At 43.5% G+C, this 26,142-nt stretch overlaps 1 protein-coding gene across 2 annotated transcripts in view; it reads left to right on the forward strand.

Annotated features, from left to right (window-relative positions):
• KIF21A (kinesin family member 21A) overlaps positions 1-26,142 on the forward strand; it is a 152,720-nt gene that overhangs the window by 58,091 nt on the left and 68,487 nt on the right. For both annotated transcript variants that reach the window (XM_015413713.1, XM_015413712.1), the window contains exons 4-11: positions 1,992-2,141; positions 4,775-4,909; positions 13,391-13,558; positions 16,798-16,913; positions 19,159-19,354; positions 20,084-20,273; positions 23,509-23,572; positions 24,402-24,605. In XM_015413713.1, coding sequence (XP_015269199.1) covers positions 1,992-2,141; positions 4,775-4,909; positions 13,391-13,558; positions 16,798-16,913; positions 19,159-19,354; positions 20,084-20,273; positions 23,509-23,572; positions 24,402-24,605 — 1,223 coding nt within the window. The remainder of the gene's footprint in view (positions 1-1,991; positions 2,142-4,774; positions 4,910-13,390; positions 13,559-16,797; positions 16,914-19,158; positions 19,355-20,083; positions 20,274-23,508; positions 23,573-24,401; positions 24,606-26,142) is intronic.

The following is a 26,142-nucleotide window of genomic DNA, read 5'->3' on the forward strand; positions in this document are numbered from 1 at the left end:
GGAAGTAATGTAACCTCGTCCCCAGTCTGCTGTGAAGTTGCCTCTGAAAGCACAATGTGAATGGTCATGGATTATGATTCAAGAAGTATGGACAGGGATGCTGAGAACCACCATAGGCCTCTGGATAAAGATTCCATTTGGGGGCCCCCATAATGACCCTGATCCAAACCAAATATCATGACAACACAGATCACTTGACTGACTGTTACCATGCATTTATAATAATAATAAAAAAAGATCCACATGTCCATCTGTCTGTCCATTTGTGGCAGACCTGTATAACTCATCAGAAAATAAAACTGGGAATCTCAGAATTGGCCATCAGCTTCATTCAGGATGATTGTGGGAATTCCAGACCCCCAAAGTGAAAGGGATCAGAATATCCTGTCCCAGGTTATCTCAGCCCCCACCCCATGCTATTTGCAATGGAAGCTAGTTCTAACTTCTGTTCCTCCTTTTATTACCACTAAGGCAGATTAACATTCTGTTATCATGCATGCAAGGGATGGGAGGGGGGGAAGGATCATTTACTACTTTGATTGATTAGGAGAAATATTAACTCCCCTTTTCTGTTCATAATAGTAACACAGGTTTGCTGCTATACTATTATTAAATATGTTCTAAGTTGCCAGCTAGGACAGATGAGAAGGAGTTGCGACCAAGACTGAAAATTGGAGGGAGGGGGGAGAGAAAAATTAGAAATGGGGATAGAGGAATGGCAGATCGTGAAAGGAAGAGAGCAAAACAGAGGAGAAAAGTGCAGGAAAGATAAATTAAGGAAAAGGCAACAAACGGCTTAATTTTTTTTTTACAATCATACACTAACAAGGCTGCTCCTTTGCAAGATCTGGTTGTGCAGACAAAACTATGTAACTGGGTGGAACTAAAGGAAGAGGGAAACCATAGACTGTTAGAGACAACAACCTAATGAGGAGGTTGCATCCCAGCAATGACTATAGCTTGTCATGTCTTGTTTTGCCTTGCTTCAGTGCTGGCTTCGTTGATGGGTTTAGCAGGATTTGATCAGGAAGGGTTTCCCTCAGCCTCATAGTAAACATTGCAGAATTTTGTCCCCCCAGTCCCCTCCTCTTGGCGACCCAGAATGTGTTGGGGGGGGGGGGATTGATGGTTTGGATTTGATTCGGCTCCCGAAACTTTCTCATTAGCCCTGGCCTTCCCTGAGCATCTCTCCACTTGCTACAATTTATTTACCTGGATTTTTCCTTTCAAAACCAAATGAAAGTTTTTTTCCAGAATTCTTTTCCATGCATTATTGTGTTTGATTAATCACCTTAATTGAAGATCACTTCATCCAGGATCTATTTATTTTAGTATCTCTATCTTGCCTTTCCATCTTATAGGCCTACCTGGCAGATAGCCACGCACACAGGAACACATGAAGCTGCCTTATACTAAATCAGACCATTGGTCTATCAAAGTCCATATTGTCTACTCAGACTGACAGCAGCTCTTCAGAATCTCAGACAGAGGTCTTTCACATCACTAGATCCTTTAACTGGAGATGCCAGGGATTGAACCTGGGACCTTCTGCATGCAAAGCAGAGGCTCTTCCACAGAGGCACAGCCTCTCCTCATAAATGTCAATCACAGTAAAACAGAAGTGTAAATACAAACATACACAAAATAAGAAAGGCCTAGAAAAATAGCCAACAACAGTGGTTGGGAGATTTTTGAGGCTACCAAATCCCTCTGAAGCAAAATTGTCTTAGGTTAGTGTCTGAAAGTCAGCAAGGGAAATTCCAGGGGAACCTTCCTAGGTTCCATAATCTTGGTATGACCTTCAACTGTGCTTTGCATGGTGGGGAACATGAAACAGAACATCTAAAGATGATGTAAGAGCACTTGCATGGTAGCCATGACGAGTAAATTACATACTAATACTTTTGAGTTAAACCCCAGTACAGTTTGTATAATATGTTGTACATTTTATTGTCCATGGTAACTTAACTACTTTCTCTATTTTAAATTAGCTTTACAATGAAGAAGTACTTGATCTCTTTGACACAACACGTGATATTGATTCGAAAAACAAAAAATCAAATATCAAAATCCATGAAGATTCCACAGGAGGAATATACACAGTGGGAGTCACGACACGGTCTGTCAGTACAGAAGCAGAGGTAACAACTGGTACCTTTATGCTAAATAATAAGTGATTTCTATTGTGGTAGTTTTTGTCTCTGTAAATTCTTCCCTCAGATTATTGGGCTGCAAAGTATTAGGAAAGGTGGGGATGCAGTGGGGAACATAATTTCTGCCACATTGAATTCTTCACACCTAGGACAGCTTTATGGTCCATGTGTGGGAGCATTACAAAAAGTGAGGTACTAATTCAGGATAGAAACTAAACCTGGCAAAGACGGAGGTCCTGGGCCTGGGTCGGATTGGCCGGGAGTTAGGACACCCTCTCCCGACCTTTGGCGGGACACCATTGGTGCCTACGCGGGAGGTTAGGAGTTTGGGTGTGCTCCTGGACGCCTCTTTAACTATGGAGGCCCAGGTGGCAGGCACTGCCAAGTCAGCTTTTTATCATCTGCGGCTGGCCAGGCAGTTGGTTCCCTATCTCGGCCGAGAAGACCTGGCCACTGTGATCCATGCGACGGTCACCTCAAGGCTGGATTACTGTAACACTCTCTACTTGGGGCTGCCTTTGTCACAAATCCGGAAGCTGCAGCTAGTGCAGAATGCTGCAGCGAGGCTGCTGATGGGTCTCTCCAGGCGAGACCACATCCGGCCGGTGCTGCATGCACTGCACTGGCTGCCTATAGCATACCGGATTCGCTTCATAGTGCTGGTGCTCACCTTTAAAGCCCTGAATGGCCAGGGTCCGGCCTACCTACGGGACCGCCTCTCCCCATACATTCCCCCAAGAGCACTGCGATCGGGGAATCTCCATCGCCTGGAGGTTCCAGGCCCCCGGGAAGTGAAGTTGACCCAAACCAGGGCTAGGGCGTTCTCGGTGGCGGCTCCCACCTGGTGGAATGAGCTCCCGGAGGAGATCCGGGCCCTGCGGGACCTAGTGCAATTCCGCAGGGCCTGCAAGACGGAGCTCTTCCGCCAGGCCTTTGAGGGGGAGCCGCCGCCGCCACTATTCCACCAATGATATTCCCACCATCTTCCCCACATAGTGGGGATAGATGTCGCCCAGTAGAGCTGGGGAAACATTCTTCCTGGTGCTCCTGCTTTGAAGAACTTGGCCGCCAGTGTGGGACGTCGCCCATCTTGGATTTTATGTAAATTATCAAAGCACCAAATTTTATGTCAAGATATAGTGTTTTTATTATGCTGTTGTTTGTATGCATATTTTAACTTCGGCAAGGCCATTTGTTAGCCGCCCCGAGCTGTACATTGGATGGGGCGGGATATAAATCCCAAAAATAAATAAAATAAATAAATAAAATAGTAGTAGGAGCTTAAATATGGGTACCATCCTCTTGAATTCTTCTATGTAGGTCATGAGGTGTAGCGCTCATGCTCAGACGTGTTTAAGATAGGGACAGCTTGTTTTCTGTTTCCTTCTCTAAATATCTGAGACCTTGAGCAAAAGAGATGGCATTTGATTTCTCTCACTGCATGCAATATGTTTCTCTAGCTGTATTAATGTGGCATTAAATATTCAGAGCATTGTTCCAGGGAGCAAAAAGGCAAGGCAAGACAAGGGCACTCTCTGTTAGCGTCTCTTTGATCACCATACCCATTAATAAGATTACTAGGGGGGGGGTTTCACTTGAGAAGTTGGACAGTTTTTGTAGTAGAGTCACTTAGTGTTTACTGTAATATATCCTCCGATTTTCATCTGAAAACGAATGCTGTTTTCTTTGTTCCACACCTGTGTTACCAATTTACATATATGTCTGCCAAAGAAATAGATTACTTGCACTCTCTTGATACATATTTTTATTTCACTAGCATGTGTCTTAGGAGGAGGCTGAATTATATTCTACCACGGTTTTAGCCCTTATTACCTTTAGCTCAGTATTAACCTACATAGTGTAGGATCCCATGATCCACCTGAAGAAAGTGCTGAAGCATGTTCCTGGAACTGGGGCAGCCACATGGTCTAATAGCTACATAAGTTGGGAGGCTGCAGTGGGGAGGGGGAAGAGGGTGAAATGACCCTTTCTGTCTCTTATGTCAGTGAAGCTTCACTGATGTAAGAGCCAGAGAGGAGAGAGTTTTTTGCCCCCTCCCCAAAGCAGCCCCCTGATTTGTGTGGCTAATAGAGCACTACTTGTGCAGTAAGTTGACACCTAATCTAATTCTAATTTGTAAAAATGTATAACTTTTAATGACATCTCTATGTTTATGTATACTTTTGAAATATCAATAAACAATGAATTTTTTTTAAAAAAACATTCCCAGGGTCAGAAGGGACTGCTGGCAAAAGGGCATGTTGCTTGCGTCCATGGATCATGGGATCCAACCCTCTGAGTGGTCACAACTTCCCAGGATCTCAGGCAACTAAAAGCCTTTTCTGTCAGCTTTACCTGGAGATGCTAAGGTCAAATGGGGACTCTTCGTGCTAAATAGATGATCTAGAACTGACTCACAGCTCCCACCTAATGCCCTATGCTTTTGTTTGTGGGAGTCAGAAAAAATAATCTTGAAAATAGTGTGTTCCTTTATTCTGAGGGTCAGCTTTTAATATGCAGGCTAGTTAAATTTTTAGAAGTGTGTGTCTTTCTGCCTGCCTTTTTCATTTTTTTTTTTTTAAACCCCAACAACTATAAATGTATTTCTTTCATTTGTACAGATGATGCAGTGTTTGAAGCTGGGTGCTTTATCTCGAACCACTGCCAGCACTCAGATGAATGTTCAGAGCTCCCGTTCGCATGCTATCTTCACTGTCCATTTGTGTCAAACTAGAGTTTGTTCTCCAGTTGATGCAGTACGTATCATAGGTGCATGGTGCTCCTAAATCTTTGCATTAATGTTGCAGTGTGTTTTTATAGAACGTGATGTGATGTTGGAATAGATTTCCTCCTCGGGTTGCAGGGGCAGCAACCACTGCAGCATGCTCCTTCTGCGAGTGCCCAAGGTAGCATGTGGCTACTCCGTGTATCACCGTTGTGCCCCCGGAGAACAGGGCAATGTTGGCATGGGGAGGAGTGGTGTGAGCTCATTCCATGTGATTGGCACTTTTCATATTGCTATGACAGCATTGGAAGGAATTGTACTGCAAAGGGTTTCATGCTGTCAGTGTGTAACATAAGAAATGGTTCTGAATAATTCAGGCAACAAAGTCTGATTGTAAGTATAAACTTGAATTTTTTTTTAATACCTTCCTTTTCTTAACATAAAATCAGGTAGTTCATCTTTGTGGCTTCTATGCAGTCCCACACGAGACTGCACTTGCACAGACCTGCTGCAGAGATCTCTTTTTTAACTGTCTCTAGAAAGCTTTTGACTGTGCCAACAAAAGTCCGCATGGTCAAAGCAATGGTATTCCCAGTAGTCATGTATGGCTGCGAGAGTTGGACTATAAGGAAGGCCGAGCGCCGAATAATAGATTCTTTTGAACTATGGTGCTGGAGAAGACTCTTGAGAGTCCCTTGGACTGCAAGAAGATTAAATCAGTCAATCCTAAAAGAAATCAACCCTGACTGTTCCCTGGAAGGCCAGATAATGAAACTGAAGCTCAAATACTTTGGCCACAAAATGAGAAGGGAGCACTCACTGGAGAAGACCCTGATGCTGGGAAAGACTGAAGGTAAAAGAAGACGGGGACGGCAAAGGATGAGATGGTTAGACAGTGTCAAAGATGCAATGAACATGAAATTGAGCCAACTTCAGAGGACGGCGGAAGACCGGAAGGCCTGGAGGGAGTTGGTCCATGGGGTCGCGAAGAGTCGGACTCGACTGTGCGACTGAACAACAACAGAAAGTTCAGAACGCTCAGCCCCCTTCTCCTCACAGGTCAGCTCTTTCCCATCTAGCGAGCTCTCCTTCCCTCAGTCCTTTCTTTGCCACCGTGGAGATTGGATGTCTGCTCTCTTCTGATCATTGCAGGTTTTTCTTTGGTGATTTTTTCCTACTATTCGCTCTTCTCTCTTCACTTCTTCATCTACTTCCTCCCTGCAAAAGGGGTGATTGGACCATGACTGTTGTCTCCAATGCTTGGGTGAAGTGCACCCAAGCTTGTTCTATTTGCAAGCAATTTACCCCCAAAGCTTGTATGGATCGAGCTTTGAGGTTGAAAGCTGCCCTTTGGGAGACAGCTTTAGCAGCTCCAGGCAAAGATCAGACCCCTCTAAAGAGTTGGAACTGGACCTCTTGGCCTGTACTCTTCCTTTGGGGTCCATGACATCTGGATCTGTATTGGAACTGGGCCCATTATTGGCTCCCAAGAACTCCTCAATGGTGCATAGTGACTTGGAACCACCTTTGCAAAAGAAAAAATCAAAGTCGAAGCATAAGATTTCATGTCTTTTCCCCACCCCACCAGGAAAGGATCCATTCCCCACCTGGTGACCCCAACCCCCCTCTTTGAATTGCAGACGATCACTGTCTCCTTTGTTCGATGATAAGGTCATTGAGGTGGCCCTGCAGTCTCCCTTAGAAGCTGAAGCTCCTCCAGCTAAACTGCATCACAAGTTGGGGGACTCTACGATCCTGCAATACTGGTGATCTTCCACCTCCACATTGGTTCCAGTACGCCGCACCACCCATGTACTGGCAGTTCCAATGCTCCCTTCAAATTGTCAGCAGATGAATATATTGCGGATCCATTGCATGTCTCCTCAGCAGAGGGCCTCTGTCTTTACTCCTAAATATTGATTTGGTTGGACTAGTCTCCCAATATTGAGGTGACATGCTTGGAACCAGTGACATGTGATCCCATTTTAAAGATCCTTTACCCACCCAACGTGGGGTTAATTGCGTTCCCAATGGTGCAGGGACTGCTGGAGATATCCAGATCTATCTGAACCAAACCAGCATCAGTCTCCTCTGCTGCCAAGAAAATGTACGAGGTTTTAGGCGAAGACTGCGATTTCCTTTTCACCCACCCTACTGCCAACTCCATCGTGACAGAGGTCATCCCAGCCAAGCAACACTCCAGACCTCATTTCTCTGATTGAGCAGGATGTTCGCTTGAAGGCCTCAGACACAAGCTTGGTGGCCTTGGGCGCAAGTTCTACACATTATCGCCCCTGATTCTGTGCATGGCAAACTTTAATGCTATTATGGGACACTACCAAATGTTTCTGTGGGAATGAATGGCTATGTTCATTGACTCACTCCCAGAATAGCAAAAGCCTGTGGCCAAGGTCCCATGAGGGAGGGGTTTCAAGCTTGGAAAGCTGAAGCTGAATGCTGCTTGACACATTGCAGACTTGTGCAGTAGATCCATCGCTTCTGCCAAACTCTCCTCAGTGTCCCACACCAGAACAACACAGTCAATTCCGGATATCTTTGAAATGGGGAGTGGTTTGAAGGAGAAAGCCTTTTGGATGAGCAGAACCACGGCCCCAACCCCAAGTTCAGGACTGATGAAGGATCGAGAAACCGGGGGGGGGGGGCAAGAAACCTGCCTGTCAAGACCCATAAACCTTGCTACTTTCTGAGACAGACCACTCATTCGCAACCATCACAATCCCATCAGTACCAGCCCTCCTACTCCGAATCTTCCTTATGCACTTTTCCTCCATACCCACAGGGGAAAAAGCATCAGGATCATTCCCACTCTAAGCAGGGCCCTGTGTTGCCTCACAAGGTTCCTGGCAAGGATAAGCCTCAGTCCTGACTATCCCTACATGTTTTACTCATTATTTCCCTGTTTGGGACTCAGTTACTTCTGACACTTCTTAGCATTGTTCAGCAAGGATATTTCATTCAGTTTTACGCTCTACCCCTTGTTTCCTCCCTATCCATACCTCCCCCAGAGTTACAGCAGGAGGTGCTCCAAATTTTGAATAAAGGGGCCATTGAGCCTGTTGTTTTGCATGAAACCGACTCTGGTTTTTATTTTTGTTACTTGTTAGTTGATAATAAAGACTGTGGTAAATGTCCTATTTTTGGAGCTAAGGGCCCTTAATAAGTTCCTTATAGTTCCTAAATTTCATATGACCATGTTATAGAAGGAAATAGGTTTGGTTCACACCCATGACTGGTTTGCCGTTATTAATCTTAAAGATGCCTATACACTATAAACTAAAGATGCCTATAAAAGATCACCATACACTCCAGATCTAGGAAGTTCTTTTATTTTCAGTGAGGCCCGGTGTACTATCAATATGCTGCCAGGCCCATAGCCAGGGTTTTGGGAGTTGTGGGGCAAATTTTTTCCTGGTGGGACTGAAGTTCAGTGCAGAAAGAATTCTGAGGATTATGACTCAGCTACTGTGGAATCAAGCCTTTTAAAATGAAAGCATAGAGGCCTCTGCAAATCTTAGCCCCAGAGTGTGACAATAGCAGGCTGAGAAAGGGTGGTGGTGGGGAGAAGAATAAATTTTCGGGTAGATGGTTGGCATGGCAGTGGAAATACTTATCTGGGTTTGGCCAGTAAGCTCACTCCAATTTCCTCACATAAAACTTTATTTACAAAAACAAAGGACAAACAACACATAGGGGAAATAATGTATACAGTTCAGCAAGGAATGCAAACGAAAACAAAAAACCTAGCCGGCTATTCTACTCACTACATAGCAGCACGGTGGAAGTTGAAGAGAGCTTCAAGGCAGTTTCTTCTCTCTCTGAGTCTTCTCAAGCTGTCTATTCTTAACCATTTAGCCAATAGAAAGCTGTTACCAGTATAGATCTCTAAACTTAAGCTGTCAACCACTTTAGATGACAGTTTTCAGCTGCTGCAAGTTAATCACTTCTGCCAGCCTAAGCAGCAATTCTGATAGCAAGCCAGCAGGTGGGGGTGATGACTTCTGTAGTCAAGAAAGCTAACACTTAGGTAGAAAAACTCAACTACAGCACCCCATTCTGCTTAAAGGAGTGCACGCCTTTAAAAAATATTTTAAAAAGATTGAAAAAAGCATTTACATGAGAGATTTTGTGGGACTGTCCCTTTAAGAAAAAGCATCACTGTAGCTACAGGCCTGTATGCTGTCCTCCTTTTTGGTTTGGACACTACCTCCAGAGTATTTATGAAGTGCTTGTAAGTGGTAGTTGTTCATCTGTGCCTAAGGCATTGCATTGTCTATCCCACCTGGATTACTCACTTTTCTCTGCACCCTCCCCAGATCTGTTAGTGGATTACATATCTCTAGCTGTTTCCACCCTGACTTCCTTGGGTCTTCAGATCAATTGGGATAAATCATGTTATACCCAACTCAGTCCATCTTATTTATTGAGGCCCTTCTAGATGTTGATTGTGGCAAGGCCTTTCTCCTGTGGAGTAGGGCAGTCTCCGTATGAGCCATGGTTCAGAGGTTTGCCTCCAGTAGATTTCAGTCCATTAACTCTATACAGAAGCTTCTAGGCCTCATAACCTCCATTACTGCTTTCCCCCAATTATTCATGAGGCCCCTTCAAAACTGGTTTCTTAGCCTTGCCATCATACAAGTCAGACTTTCCCTGATGGATGTTATTAATTTCTAGAGTCGTGGTCTGCTTCCTAGGGTGGTGGTTGTCTTGGGAGAACTTACTAAGTGGCTCCCTGTTTGGGATGCCCTCCCATGATGTTCAGGTTTTTACGGATGCATCCCGGGTTGGGGGGCACACAGCCAGTGGTGAGAGTGCCCCCCAGCTGTCTTGTGGGCTGTCTTCTGCAGTCCTTTAAACACTCCCTGTTTAAAGGGACTCAAGAAGAAAGCCCAAAATCAGCTGAGCGGTAGGAGCAATCTGCTCCAGCCCCTCAGCTGTGGTTCTGAATTTCTTTGTAATTCACAAATCTATCTGGGATTCCCCCCCCCCCCGGTTCTCCCGAAAAATCCTGACTACATTAGAGATGCCGAAATATACTCCAAAATACCAAAAAGGTGTTTTTCGGGTTTATTTTCAGTTCAGGTAGACCCAAATGGACACACACACCCAGAAGGGATTGAGGAAGGGAGTGCTTGCTCCACCTCCTTACATGTCGGCTCAGCAGGTAAAAGCTGACCCATGAGGAGAAGGGGGGGCTGTGTTCTGGACTTTCTAGGGAGCTTTTAAAAAGAGATCTCTGTGCCCTGACAGGGCTAGCCCAGGCAAGCCTGATCTCATCAGATCTTGGAAGCTACGCAAGGCCAACCCTGGCAAGTACTTGGGGAGACCTCCAAGGAATACCAGGGCTGGGATGGAGAGGCAGACAACAGTAAGCCACCTCTCTGAAACGTCCAAACCTCTCTAGGGGTCGCCAAAAGTCAACCATGACTTCCAGGCATATACACATGCACACGAAATACCTCCTCGCCCAAAAAGCAATCTCTGCAGCAGGCCTGCACAAACACAGTCCCACGTGGGACTGCACAGAAGACTACTCAATGAACAAAAGTGCAACCTTATTTTCTTCTACTGCCATAATAACCAAATTGCCTGGGTTACAGTTAGGGTTGCCAAGTCGCGGCAGGGGATCGTGTGTCTTTGCAGAATCTGTGTCACGGGGACGGCGAGATGCGTTGCACCCGCCGTCGCCGGGACATGACGCTACGCGTCACTCTGGCAACAGGGCTCCAAACAGCCCCGTTGCCAGAGCGACGCGTAGCGTCATGTCCCGGTGACGGCGGTGCAACGCATCTCGCCGTCCCCGCGGCACGGATTCTGCAAAGACACACGATCCCCCGCCGCGATTTGGTGAGATTTGGGAGCCCTAGTTACAGCAGTCTTCAAGCAGTGTGGTAGTGATGCTAGTTATTGCAAATGTTTGATATTCTGAGACCGAGTCTTATTTTACTTCACGCTGAAGGACACATTAGGAGTGGATTGGCCCCTATGGGAAAAGTCCCAGGGGCTAGACTGGGGGGCTGCTTTTTCCAAACCCTTTCCACCTGCCTTGGGAGGAGGCCAGCTTGGCTACCCTGTGAGGTAGGTGGGGCTGAGAGAGCTGTGACTGGCCCAAGGTCACCCAGTTGGCTTCATGTGGAGGAGTCTGCTGCTCTTAACCACTACACCAAACCTGCTCATGCTGCAGCCAAACTGAGGACTGTGGGTGACTGGCTGGGCCTCCCTCTATCGGGTGCACATTAGGGGGAAAAGGTGGGCCCTTTCCCAGGACATTTTGGCCTCCTAGTCTGCCCCAGATGCCAGTTTGATATTTCCAAATCAGTTCTTAATCCACTGTCTGAACAAGTTAAAAATCACAGTGTATTTAATGTTTGAAAAAAAAATACCTAGTTTAAAACTAACAAAAGAGCTTCAGGATCGAGTTTGTTACTGCATGTGCCAGCCATCCTTGTAGTGACTCGTGGCAACAGAAATTTACTGTCCTGTATTGTAATCGTTAGGCTTAAGATGTGCAGAGAGGGGTGTTTATATAGATTTGTTACTGAGCACATTATACCCTGCTCTTCACTACCTGAAGGTCAGCATGCTGGAAATACAATTTTTTCAGATATGCCAAACTAGTATGCTTTTGAAACTAGAGGGCAGGATAGTATATATTTTCTACTCCTGATAGATCTTTGGAGTCAGTAGCAAGGCACTTGAAGATGTTTAGCATGTGTTATTAGAATTCTGAACTGAGAGACTGCTAAACAGAAAGGGCTCCTTGTGGTATTTGTCCCAGGATTGCCTTGATCATCCTAAAGCACTTCCCTCTAGTGGTAGCTGAAAACATTGCAGGATTTATGTTCGTAATGCTGGGTACAGACGGTAGTTTCAGACTTCTGATTATTTTGGAAAAAAGCTTCACTTTCTGTATTGTATACACACTTAGTTTTGGACCCCAGTGCTTCTAGTTGAAGAGCTTTGGAGGACTTTGAACTCAAGGCAAAAGTGGGATAAGGGTATACACAGGGCTATTTTGGGGCAGGAACGCACAGGAACGGAGTTCCGGCTGGCTCCAGAGTTGGCCACGCCCAGCAGGAACTCATTAGCATAATAGGGCACACCCAACAGCAGAAACTCATTAGGATTGGCTACATTTGGGGTGTGGGTCTAACAAAGGGTTCCTGCTACAAAAAAAGCCCTGGGTTTTGACAACAAACAAGGTAAACAGAATAAGAAGCAAAAGGTGGGTGTGGTTGGATGACCACACTTCTGGTGGCGTGGGGGTGTGGCCTAATATGCTAATGTGCTGTGCTATCAGGGGTGTGGCCTACTATGCTAATGAGTTTCTGCTGTTGGGTGTGGCCTGTTATGCTAATGAGTTCCTGCTGGGCTTTTTCTACAAAAAAAGCCCTGGGTATACATCCTAAACAGTGTCCTCTTTTCACACAAAATACAAATTGCGGAGAAAAAACTCTTCTGTCTCTAGTATAAGCTATTTCATTCTGGCTCTTTGTACTTTACTATTTGGCACCTGCTCCTTGTGTTTCATCCTTTCATGTTGGCAGGATGAATCTGAAAAAGGGCAGACAGGCTGCTTGCAGTGTCTCATTTTTCACTGCATCGTCTCCTGCAGTATTTCATAATGCAGACTTTTTGCCTTGAAGTGTAATAGAGATCTTCCTTGTATATGAAGAAAAGCAGTGCTGAATAAAAATCTTTCTGGCTTTGAATACAGGAACAGGTCATAGAACGTTGCAAACCAGTTTAAACTGTCTGATTGGTGCTATGTTAAAAACGTAATAACGTGACAGTCTAGGTGAACAGTGTACTAAGATAGGCAGTCAGATTAAAAGTCCCTGAGTTTTAGTCACCTTTTGTCATGGTGCCTATGGAAGAAGAAGACATTGCAGCTATTCTGGGAAACTGGAGATTTCAGGTGAGTCAGCACTGAAACAGCTGACTCCTGTAAAGACAAAGGTGACATGATATAGTCTACTCAGAAGGATGTTCTGAATTTGCCTTTAATCTCAGTCTTTATGAACACAAATGGCTCTTTTTCTAGTTCTTCTCTCTCTTTTCCCTGCTTGGTAAGAAATAAAAATCTGTCCTTTTCAGAGGTCTTCTAGGTGAATATCTTGTTTCTGTGTTGTATGTATTAAACCATTTTTACTGCATGTTTAATTGGGTAATCTGCCTTGAGTCTCAGCAAGAAGGATGAACTATAGCCGAAGCAATTAAATAAATTGCGGCAACCTCTTTATAATTTGAGAAGTTCAAGTTCCAGTATTGGTCATTTTGGATTGCTGTTCCATACTGTTTAAGAGGGTAGTAAGAAAGTAACAGTGGAGGCAGAAATGGAGAACAGTTTTGCTTGGTAAAAGAATGGCTCTGTGAGTGAGCCATCTTTGGATGTGGTGCAAGCTACTCCATCTGCTATTGATGCATCATAGCATAAATGGGTCCAGGTGGTTTTTAACGTCTTCCTCATCAACTTTTATTTCCTTTATTGCAGGACAATATGACAGATAACCGAATAATATCAGAGTCATCTCAGCTTAATGAGTTTGAAACCCTTACTGCTAAGTTCCATTTTGTGGATCTGGCAGGCTCTGAACGATTAAAGCGCACTGGAGCTACTGGAGAGCGAGCGAAAGAAGGCATTTCCATCAACTGTGGGCTAGTAAGTTCATATTCTTATGCTACTCTGGCAGGAGTCTCATTTTTGATCTCCCTTGTGTAGGAAGATTTATGAGGTGGAAATACTTGATGCACAGGCTGATTGCAATGGAAGGGCGAACAAGGACACATCCTTGAAGACCAGATTATGGAAGGGGCTGTGGCTCAGTAGTAGAACACCTGCTTTGCAAGCAGGAGATCCCAGGTTCAATTCCTGGCTTCTCTAGTTAAGGGGTCATTTAGTAGGCGCTGTGAAAGACCTCTGCCTGAGACCCTGGAGAGGCACTGTCAGTCAGAGTAGATAGCATTGACCTTGATAGATTAATGATGAGCTTCATCATATTTTTATTAACTATTTTAGCACTGCATTGTAAATTCAGCAAGCAAGTTACATTGCTGCTTTTTAATGTTAATGCCAAGAGCATGCATGGTATTTCTAAGGAGAACAAAAGAAATCTTTTTGTAAATAATATACATTTTATTAGGTTTTTCTTTTGTAACACAAAGCAGTAAATCATAATAATAGCAAAATTTGCAAAGTTACCGAGTATCTAACAACTAAAACATAATACATCCAAAGAAATTCCATCAATACATACTTTGTTGTTGTTGTTGTTCAGTCGCACAGTCGAGTCCGACTCTTCGCGACCCCATGGACTAGATCCTGCCAGGCCCTCCTGTCTTCCGCTGTCCTCTGAAGTTTGCTCAGTTTCATGTTCGTTGCATCTCTGACACTGTCTAACCATCTCATCCTTTGCCGTCCCCGTCTTCTTTGACCTTCAATCTTTCCCAGCATCAGGGTCTTCTCCAGTGAGTGCTCCCTTCTCATTTGGTGGCCAAAGTATTTGAGCTTCAGTTTCATTATCTGGCCTTCCAGGGAACAGTCAGGGTTGATTTCTTTTAGGATTGACTGATTTGATCTTCTTGCAGTCCAAGGGACTCTCGAGAGTCTTCTCCAGCACCATAGTTCAAAAGAATCTATTCTTCAGCGCTCGGCCTTCCTTATAGTCCAACTCTCGCAACTATTTAAAAATAACAAGATTACCTCTAAGTCCATATTCTCTTTTATCTCTTACTAGGTACATAAAGAAATAGCACAGGATGATACAAATGAGGTCTAGCACTAGAGGATATAGGTAAAGATTACCATAGACACAAATCATTTATCTACTTGGGAATTTCCTTTTGTTGTACCAGACAATCCAAAATAGGGAACCAGATACTTGCAAAGTTAGAGGAAAAAGTTGGATAAATTTAGCATCCAATGGCACCTTTATTTAAGACCAACAAAGTTGGATGTTCATTAAGATATATATTAACCATTAGTTTAGCCATGATGTAAGAATTCCATAGTTTCTTGTGCCAGAGGGACAGATTAGGAATCATTACATTTTCCCAATAAGTAGCTATAGCTGTTCTAGCAGCAGAAAGGAGGATGGAGGCTGTTTCCATTTTGTCAGAGGCCCAACTGAAAAGAAGTCTTTATAGAACTCTAGCTAGGTTACTGTAAACTAGGAATTACTTCTGGTCTAAGATTTCTAACCCCTTGTTTAGGTTTGGGGCAAATTCTGGTTAATGTTAGTTGCATGGGGAACACTGATTCATCTTCATGGCTTCTGTGCAGTCCTACACGGGGGACTGCGCTTTCACATGCTGGCCACAGAGAGGAGCCAGCAAGCTATTTAAAAGAATTTTCTAGACTCCCAAGTAGCCAATTTTATTATTTCCTCAGAATTAAATCTGTTAAATTCCACAACAGAGCAAATATGAAGGATTTTGTTTCAGATTGTACATTATAATTGCTAGTAACAACAGATTTTACAAGATGAATTGTTAAAACTATATGGATCAGAGAGTTGCAGATTAGAGCAAAATTTTTCATTTGGAACGCTTCTTGTTGTGTGTATTTCCACCAAGAAGCGGCATCTGTCAGAATGGTCATTTTTAATCAGGCATCATTTCTTCCATACATCACTGTCTGTGGGTACTCCCCTGTCGGGAATTTTGGATCATCTGACTTTTTCAACAGGCATGGAGAACTTGCTCCAGTACACATCAAGTTCATCACTCAGGATATCCTGGCTCAGCATTCCTGTCCATAGATTTTTCAGGATGTGGGGAGGGAAAAGAAATGCTTCTTGTAGTTGGTTGATATAATGAAGTTCAAAGATGTTTTAAGAGTTGCGTCTATTAGAACAAAGACTTCTGTTTAACAGTTAACATGTAGGGAGGGGAAGGAACCAGCTTACAAACTAAAGTTTGTGATGAATTTTGGGTGGTTCATGGCTTGCGAACTGAAGTTCGTGGCAGATCAACCGGCATGAAATTTCCATGAACTTCCAAGCAGTTCATGGTGGCTCGTGAATGGGTACATTTTCAGATAGATTGTCTCCACTGACTCTGCTTTTGGTGTGTGTAGCTTGCAGGGGGTCCATTTTGTACACGTTTGCACCTGGCATTTCCCCCAGAAGCACTTACTGGGGGCATCTTCTTTGAGGGGCCATAACTTAGACCCTGCACATAACTTGGAGGGCATGCAGAGGAGCATCAGGGAGAGGTCCCCTGTGCGTTTGATGTCTCTAGCTTGCACAGGATCTGTTTTATATACTCCTGAACCTGCATCTGTCATTTCCCCAGAAAGCACTTTCCTGGGGGCACTGTCTTTGGGGGGCCGTAACACTGACCCTGTAAATCCAATCCTAACCAAACTTGGAGGACAGGTAGAGAAGAATCATCCAGAGATGCCCTGTGAGTTTGGTGTCTCTAGCATACTGGGGGGGGGGGCTGTTCTACTGTGTCACAGACTTCACAAACCAAACCAACTTGTTTGACACCTAAACGTTTGTGATGGTTCATGGCTCATGAACCAGCAGGCCATGAACCTAAACGAACCGCACTTTCCTGGTTTGTGCCCATCACTAGTAATTTGCTGAGGATCATTGCTTCTAGAAGAGACACATGTTTGTTATATAGCCTTTCTAATAGCAGTTTCCATGGCTGCATAAGCAAACCACCTCTGAAACTGGCTTGTTTCTTAGGCAGTGAGAACTAATGCAGTGAGAAAAGCAAAATTTGAATGTTGTTGTCAGTCTTTCCTTTTATTGATTCAGCTGATGATGATGATGATGATGATGATCTTGAATGTGTTGTTACTTCTGATGCACATTTGTTTTCATTAAGTAGTTTTTAATGGCATAATTAAAATGTTATAACACTTTTTTTGTCTATTGTGGTATTTTACAGTTGGCATTGGGCAATGTAATAAGTGCATTAGGAGATAAGAGCAAGAAGGCAACTCATGTACCGTATAGAGATTCAAAATTAACACGGCTCCTACAAGACTCTCTTGGAGGCAACAGGTAGGGGAAAAGTTGGAAGAACTTGATGTTTTTGATGTGGAAGAACTTTCATCTGCTTGTTGCTTGTGGAAGCAAACAGACCTTTGGTTGCACTGAAGTCAATATTCACTAAATGTGGTGATTTTCTTCATTGCAAGAAAATCACAATACAATTTCTTTAAGTATGTTTGTTGTCTGAAATAAATCCATTTCAACCTGGGTTTATGCTGTGATTTGGGATTGAATCAGCATTGTTTGCTTCAGTGGATGATCTCCAGCTTCAGTTGGATAAGAGCAAGCAATCACTGCTGTTACCATTAGATCTTTCAACAGCGTTTGATACTGCCAACCATGATATTTTGGTGGGTTGACTGCAGTCAATATTTAGGGTGGATTGACTGCAGTCAACTGTCTGTATCTTGCTGGCATGAGGCAGTTTCCGTGGGAGAGGCAGAAGGTATGGGATACTGCATTGGTCCATTTTATCCGCAATGCTCTTTAATCTGTATGTTAAAACATTTGGCTGAGATCAACAGCAGCTTTGGAGAGGGTAGTCACCAATGTGTGGATGACATCCAGTTTTATATATCTCATTATCAAAATCTCCAGAAGCGTCTGTGAAAGTCCTGGGACAGTATCTTGAACCCGTGGTCAAGTGGCTGAGTGTTAACAAACTGCAGCTTAATCTGGATAACATGGAGGTGATACTGGTTGGGAAACAAGTATTCAGCTGGCATCCATGTAGCAGACCTAGATGGGGTTAAAGTTAAGAGGTCATGTTGATCCATGATACCATGTCCTCCAGACTGCTGTAACATGCCCTTGTGGGATTGCCTTTCAAGACTACTCTCAAGCTTCGTTTCTTACAAAGTACAGTAGTGAAACTCCTGCCAAGGATCAGCTCCTTGGAAAATAATACTCCATTGTTGGGTCAATCGCACTGTTTACCTATTTGCTTTGGGGCCCATTTCAAAGTGCTATTTTTAAAGCTCTTTATGGCCTAGGACCCCAATACTTATTGAACTGCATCTTCTGGTATACTTCCTCATGCTAGTGAAGTTCCCCAGACAACCCTCTCCTTGTAGTGCCATCTTCTAGGCCTAGCAACAGCTAGGTCATGGGCTTTCTCTGTGGTAGATCCAGTCCTCTGGAACAGCCTGCGAGAGTGAGTGCAGAGGGCAGCTTCACTGGATACATCTAGGAAGGTTTCTGCACTAGTTCTTTTTCAGTGGGCATTTGGAGGAGAGTGACCTGTTTCAGCAGATTTAGCTTTGTGCTTTTAAATTGTTATATGGCTACCCATCTTGATCTATTGTTAATCATGTAAGCAAAATAAAATAAACAGGGGTTACTAGAGAGCCAGAAACAGGAAGAAAACTAGAAATGTAGGCCGGAACAAGGAATAGGTTTGGGGAACCATCATGATAACTAATTCCACAAACATGATCTTTTCAGACATAATAGAGAGTGTCACTTTTAATGCTCGGCATTTGAATTTGGGTGATATTTTAATGATTTAATGATTTATGGTATATTTTTCAAGTAATATTATACTTCCTTGTTCTCACTCAAGTTATCTTCTAAGCTAGATAAATATATTTCTTTTACTGTGTATAGCTGTTTGCATAAGTGTGGAAGTAGGTAAATATGTGCACAGGTCTTTGATGTGGTGGGGTGGTTTATGGGCTCAGGTACCCTTCATCAAGCCCTGACCTGGATAGCCCAGGCTAGCCTGATCTCATCAGATCTCAGAAGCTAAGCAGGGTTGGCCCTGGCTAGTGTTTGGATGAGAGACCTCCAAGGAATACCAGGATCGTGACGTGGAGGCAGGCAGTGGCGAACCACTCCTGAACGCCTCTTGCCTTGAAAACCCCATGGGGGTCACCATGTCAGCACTTTCCACCACCACACACTTCGACAACTTCTACAAGGAAAAAAATAGGAGGTCAATTTTCATCTTCAGCCTGAGGTGGAATTCACCATCTGATGTGCTTTTTTTGGCCTACGACTGTGTTAAGTATCTTGCCCTTTTGCAAGTGTACATTTGTATTTATCAGGCAGGAAAAACCTGTATGTTAATATTAGTAAGGAAAAAAATCCTCCCTAGATACATTATTATAGCCAAACATCTCTAGTGAAGCATTTTTAAAAAAAATCTGTGGAGGAGAGAAGTTAACATGCCCTTAATTTATCAATGCATGCATTATCTTGCCTATTTTGGGGATTATGCCTTGATTAATAAAACTGGGTTACTTTTAACCTGCAGCCAAACAGTCATGATAGCATGTGTGAGCCCTTCAGACAGAGATTTCATGGAAACTTTGAACACTTTAAAGTATGCAAATCGGGCACGTAACATCAAGAACAAGGTGATGGTTAACCAGGACAGGGCTAGCCAGCAAATTAATGCTCTGCGAAATGAGATTACTCGGCTTCAGATGGAGCTCATGGAATACAAAACGGTAATATTCGTTGGGTTGAATGTGCACGTTTTCTTCAGTAGTAGACAAATTAGATACTTTGTCTTTAAATGCTGCATTTTAAAAAATATTAATTTTAAAAGAAGGGTGTTTCTTTTTTTTTAAAAAAAGAACCCTATGCATAGGCCTCAAACACTTTCACCACAGTATTTTCCAACTGCACCTATGCATTGTATGTCACCTCACAGTAAGGCTGTAAAGCCCTCCTCCCACACTCCCATTGCCCACTGCTGCTTCAAGTGGCTGCTGGAGGTGTGTGCTAAAAATGGCAGTGTTGCTGGCATGACAAACACCACTTATGAGGAAAATTTGGAAGTGACAGTGGGTAGCTCTAGGAATTGGCACCCTCACTGTGCCTCTGGCCCCAACCCTCCTGCCCGTTTTCAGGATTGGCCTGGCAATCCTACCTCACATAGTTCTCTGACAACTTCCCAAGGGCCATGAGGGGGTGTAGCAGAGACAATGGCCTCAAAAACAAAAGTTTTGTCCCCAGTTTTCTTTATCAGTGATCTTTGCTTCTGGTAAAATAATGGAAGTATTTCACAGCGTGTGAACCATAATTACATTATAGTTGTACATTCCATAGACCTTATAATTTGGTCTTGGGAACCAGATGAAATACATAAGTGATACCCTTTTTAGGGTATTGCTAATTTTGTTAAGAATAGCCTTCAGTGGGTAATCTGAATAATTATGTTTACTTTCCCTTAGGGTAAGAGGATAATCGACGAGGAAGGTGTGGAAAGTATTAATGACATGTTCCATGAAAATGCCATGCTACAGACAGAAAATAACAACTTGCGAGTAAGGATCAAGGCCATGCAAGAGACTGCTGATGTCCTGAAAGCCCGAATCACTCAACTTGAGAGTGATCGGGCCAACCAGGTCCTAGCCAGAGCAGGTAGGGTGTACACGTTGTTGCTGAAAATTGGCACATGATTAAGGGTCTGTCAGAACAATAAACAGTAGTTATTCATTGGAATTTATAACTTGGAAACTACATTTGAGCACAGCGGTGATCATCCCATGATACACATTTACCAGGGCATGTACCACAGTGGGAAGAACCATTTTGCCCAGGAAAGGCTGCAGCTGGATTGCCAGCTGGAGATAATGAATGCAGCTGAATTACCAGCGGGAGATAATGAAAGGCAAAACAATACAAATCCCTGACTGTCTTTGGGTTTTCCATAACTGGTTCTAATTCAAGGAGCAATCAGACCTGGCCTTCATAACACAGTTGTCAGTGGTATGCTACACTATCAAATGCTACACTTCAGTTCAGCTAATGATCACAAGCTCAAAGAGTTCTCTGACCTGATCAGTACTTTCCATTGCCATGGAACAAAGACTGAGATTGTCTCTATGAGCCAGTTTGGTGTAGTGGTTAAGTGCGCGGACTCTAATCTGGGAGTACCAGGTTTGATTCCCCACTCCTCCACTTGCAGCTGCTGGATGACCTTGGGCAAGAGAGCAGCTCTGGGTGTTATGCTTGCCTCGGAGATGCCACTGAAAATAATAGTGAAGTATATGCGTATTCCATAATCTTCACACTTATAGGTGATTATCACTACCCATTCTCTCTCTTGAGAGAACAGCTTTGAAAGAACTTATGACTCACCCAAGGTCACACCAGCAACTGCATGTGGAGGAGTGGGGAATCAAGCCTGGTTCTCCCAGATTAGAGTCTGTGCTTCCAACCACTACACCAAACTGGCTGCAGTGGCTCAGGTGGTTAAGAGCTCCAGAAGGTCAGTACTTCAGCAGTTTGAGACCCAAGTGCTGCATGATGGAGTGAGCTCCCGTCTCTGGTTCCAGCTCCTGCCAACCTAGCAGTTCAAAATCAAGAAATTGCAAGTAGATAAATAGGTACCGCTTTGGTGGGAAGATAACAGCATTCCGTGCATCTTGGCATCTAGTCATGCCGGCCACATGACCACGGAGATGTCTCTGGACAGCGCTGGCTCTTCTGCTTGGAAACGGAGATGAGCACCGCATCCCTAGAGTCGGATTCGACTGGCTTTCGAACAAGGGAAACCTTTATCTTTACTATGGAAAACCCAAAGACAATCAGGCATTTGTATTTTTTTGCCTTTCATCATCTCCAGCTGGCAATCCAGCTGCAGCCTTTCCTGGGCAAAATGGTTCTTCCCACTGTGGTACATGTCCTGGTAACATCTAGATTAGGTGACTGGAGTGCATTCTATGCGGGGCTGCTTTTGAAAATTGTTTGGAAGCTAGAGGTGGTACAGAATGCTGGAGTCGGAATGCTACTTGGGTCATAGGCACTATATTATTTCAGTCTTGTTCCATCTATGCTGGCTTCCAGGCTGCTGGTATTGACCCTTAAAGCCTTATATGCTGGCCCATAGCTATGGCTATTGGTGGCTCTTTCCCCTTCCTTAAAGGACCAGCCCCTTTCCTTAAAAGCCTCCCTCAGTTCCAGTGAGAGATAAAACATCTTCCTTTTCCTCTGTTGGCTGACTTATCCCCTTCCCCCAGACCCCCGGGAGGAGAAGCTGACTGAAAACTGAAAAGAGACTGCAGGAAGCCTTCATCGCACCCCTTGCTGTCTGGGCCCCACTGCTCTAGCCTCAGTGAATAGCAAACTGTTCTTTGGCGTTTAGAGGAGAAAGAAGGCAGCCTAACATCGAATTGGGCGGGGTTTTTTCCCCCCTAAATCCCTAGAGAGGGCGTCCCAGTGTGGAGGGGGCTGTGACAGGCTCAAACAATAGAACCTGCAATCTAATATTTACATGGAGACAGGGATGTAAAAAAAAATACCCTCCCCAGTTGCAAACAAGTCATCCACAACCAACCCGCCGTCTACTGTTCCGCTCCATCCCCACTGGAATGAATGGGAGCCGGGCTGCTGTTGCATAGCCCCCGGGGCTGGCCCAAGAGATCTCCCTGTTGGGTTCAGAGGTTCTGTCCAGTCAAGGGTGGCCATCTTCCCTTTCCTCCGTTTGCTGTCTCCTCCCCTCTAAAGGAGGGGGAGGGAAAGAGAGACAGTGCACGCCTGAGAGGGAGCAAAAGCAAAGTCCAAGTCGTCCCACAGCACCTTTAAGAGATCGACAAAGTTTTATTCCAGGTATAAGCGTTTGTGTGCATGCATTCTTCTCTTGGGTGGCTGCTGCATTGCAGGCCTGGCTCTCTCAGTGCTGCAAGAGAGATAAACAAATTCACTTTCCTCCGTGTGCTGTCTCCCCCCCCCCTTTGGGTCTCATGGCATCTTTAAATTAAGACCAACAAAGTTTTATTTTAGGCAGCTGATAACTCCTTTGTAATAACATTCAGTTGTCTTTGAGCCGCTGTTTGTGATTGCTTTTTCCTTGCATTAGGTGGCAGCCCCACCAGAAAATTTTTTGCCCCACAAGCCGCAAAATCCTGGCTATGGGGCTGCTTTTATATGGCTTGGGACCAACATATCTTACGGAATGGCTACTCATATATAAACCTTCCTGACCACCATTGAACATCTTTGGGTAGCCCCACTATCTGATGTTAGATGGGTGACAACCCAAAAAAGAGCCTTCTATTTATGGTTGTGGCAGCAAAATTATGGCATTCCCTCCCTAGGGAGTTTCATCTGTTCCCCTCAATAATTGTCTGTAGCCAGTTGATGAAGACTTATCTGTTTTGTTTGGCATTCCCTCATTGCCCTTCATTTCTGCCTGTGTACTTTGTTTAATTGTTATTTCTGATTGGTTTTATAGTATGTATTTTAAAGCTTTTTAAAAATTGTTTTGATTGTTCACTGCCTTGAAAACCCTAAGTTGGATCGAAAGGTGGCATTAAATTTTTTAAAATACACTTTAAACCTGTGCTTGGATCCAGTGGGAAATCTCTACTGACAGACGTCTCTTCCATCAGCAGAATGGACTTCCTTGCCTCTCCTGTTCTGCTGTGTCCCAAAATGCCCCCTAACATTGCTTCTGGGGGAACAGCGTGAGGCCAAAGCGGGAGTCTGCAGCAGGAGTTGGTGAAAATGACCACCCTTTCTGTTGGTGGAAATGTGTATTTAAACCAGTTTCTGTCCCCATGCCATTTAAAACAATTCTTTCAAAGTATCATTTATGAGATGTCTTACCATCCACCTATGTTAAATATACTTTCCCTCATCTTTTTTATTAAAGGAGAAGGAAATGAAGAAATTAGTAACATGATTCATAACTACATCAAAGAAATTGAAGATCTCAGGTATTACAATTTGTGGCTCATAATCTGTGTGGTTCAAAATGTACAAGGTCCTCTGCATATTTGTACCTGTCTTTGGAGTTGGAGGGTAGCGTCTTCATATGTAGTATGAAGGAACTTTACTGGTAGCTCAGGAAACATGCTTGTGCATACTTAAAAAAAAAAAAGTAGGAAGGATATTCACTGAAGGGTATTTCTAATGCTGACAAGAAGAGTGTATGTCCTCCACTTCATTTTAATTGAACAGCTGAATTTCTAGGAAGTATCATTATGATTAAACATGGCTGGTTCCTCCATTACAGCAGCATTAACCATATTCATAAATAACAATGTTTATGTGAAGGAAGCGGGAGGTGTTAGAGATGCAGTGACTGTCTTTGGTTCTAGAATTAATCAGTACTTTGCACAGGACTGTGGCAAACCTTCCGCCATTTTTAGAATTTATTCTCTCTACGTGTTTGTGTGCTTATCCCCGCCCCCAGCTCTTGTTTATAGACAACTCTAGGCATTTCTATCCCAGTAAGTTTGTTACTGTTATGAAGACATGTTACCCTTCTGGAAAGAGTAAAAAACTAATACTTCTTAAATGTCATGTGCAAATGACCTAATGTGACACACTTGTGTTGAACTGGATGGGCCATTGGCCTGATCCAACATTGGCTTCTCTTATGTTCTTATATAGAGCTAAATACTGCTGCTATCTAACAGCTCCATTTTAGTTAGGGCTTTTTTCTTCATATGAAATAGATTTTTAGAAAAATAACTAAGTATCCAAAACATGTATCAGTGAACCTGCTGAACACTTTCTCTTAAATACTTTTCTTCTCTATAGGGCAAAACTTCTTGAAAGTGAAGCAGTGAATGAAAACCTTCGGCGCAACTTGTCAAGAGCTTCAACAAGGTCAACGTACTTTGGTGGCCCCTCGGCATTTTCTGCTTCAATGCTTCCTTCTGAAAAAGAGACAATTGAGATCCTTGATTTAGCTAAAAAAGATATAGAAAAACTGAAGAAAAAAGAAAAGAAGAAGAAAAAGAGGTACTGGTTAAAACTATGTATTCTCATGTTGTGGCTGTTTTGTCACCTAACCAGAAAGTTGTAAGGAACATGACACAGTCTTCTTTCGGCTACCTGCTTGTGTAAATGCAGACCGATAAATCTTGCAGGTGCTTTGACAAATATTTAACTTTACTGTCTGCAACACAGTTATATAAATTATTTCTGGAATCTTAATTATCAGCTACTGTGAAACTACATTTTAAATTAACTGCTACATGGACTTTTTTTACATTTCTGTTACAAAATTTGATTTGTACCAAGAAGAGTTTCTTGGCCTGGAACTCTCTTTTAGCAACTACTAAGATTTCTTTTGGTAGTTCTTAGAATGCCATCTTTTGCTTTCTTTTTGCTCAGCTTCTGTCTGCTTTGCTGTATCATCACTACATTTATCATGCTGCTTTTTTCCCCCTAACCCACTAAAATAACCATGAAGCACCCCCCCAAAAAAAATTTCACGTTGGGTCAATAAGTAAAACAAGTATCAGCTAATTATGAGCATGTAGGCACCAGCGCTTGCTTGCTTATTGAATATTACTTTCATTGTGCCTGACTGTTGCACAAGAAACATACAAGAAAACTTCTATTCTTTATCACCTATAAACAGATCAGCCAAAGCAAACTCATACAAGTAGTATCTGATAATGGCACATATTGAATGCCACCAGACTAGTTTTTGTTATTATTGGCTTTCTTATTTTTTGTTATGCCCAGACTTCCTTATTGGTTCACTTAAAAGACCAAAGCAAAATAAAAATCTTCTTATCAGTGGAAGCAGCAGTTTGGTCAGTCTGAGATGAGGGTCTCCTTGACAGAGCAGGAAGTAAAGGAGCAGAACACACTCAGCGAAGGGTTCACTTACAGTGAACTCTGTTTTGGTATCTGGGGTAATAATTTGAGGCATGGCTCTCTTTGGAGACTCCTTCCCTCCCCACAGTTTCTAGGTGGACCCTCAGTTTCTCTTACCTTTTAGTTGTAAGTCCTTTCAGTCAAATAGCCATCCACTGGGAGGAATGAGGTGTCAGGTTTGAGGATAATACCCTGAGGCCTACAGTCTCTTGTGATATCCACATTGTTAAATGATAGTACTAGCAGCTGACATCATCTTGTCTCTGATCTTACACGATAAAATAGGTGGCATCTTGCTCTGGCTTCAGATAAAGAGAAACTAGTATTGATTCTAGGTTATTAACATCAGTTTGGTATTTATCCTCTCAAAATACCTGTATCTGTCTGAGGAGTGTGTGTGTGTGAGAGAGAGAGAGAGGGAAGAAGAAGGGGAGGGAGAGGGGAATCTACTACAATTTTTAGGAGTATGGAACCCACTGTTTAGCAAGGTCTTGTGTTCCTAGTGGGCTGAGTGGGTAACAATAACACATGTTTAAGCAGCAGCACAAATAAAGTTGAGAGTTTGGGGCTATTCACATCATTTTTTTCCTGATGTATTAAAAGGAAGGAAGAATGGCTTTTCATGAAACCTCTATTTCCCAATTCATCTGTTTTCTTTCTCTGAGTGTGA

Source organism: Gekko japonicus, unplaced genomic scaffold (genome assembly GCF_001447785.1).
Source record: "Gekko japonicus isolate JY-2015 unplaced genomic scaffold, Gekko_japonicus_V1.1 scaffold572, whole genome shotgun sequence".
Lineage (NCBI taxonomy): Eukaryota > Metazoa > Chordata > Lepidosauria > Squamata > Gekkonidae > Gekko > Gekko japonicus.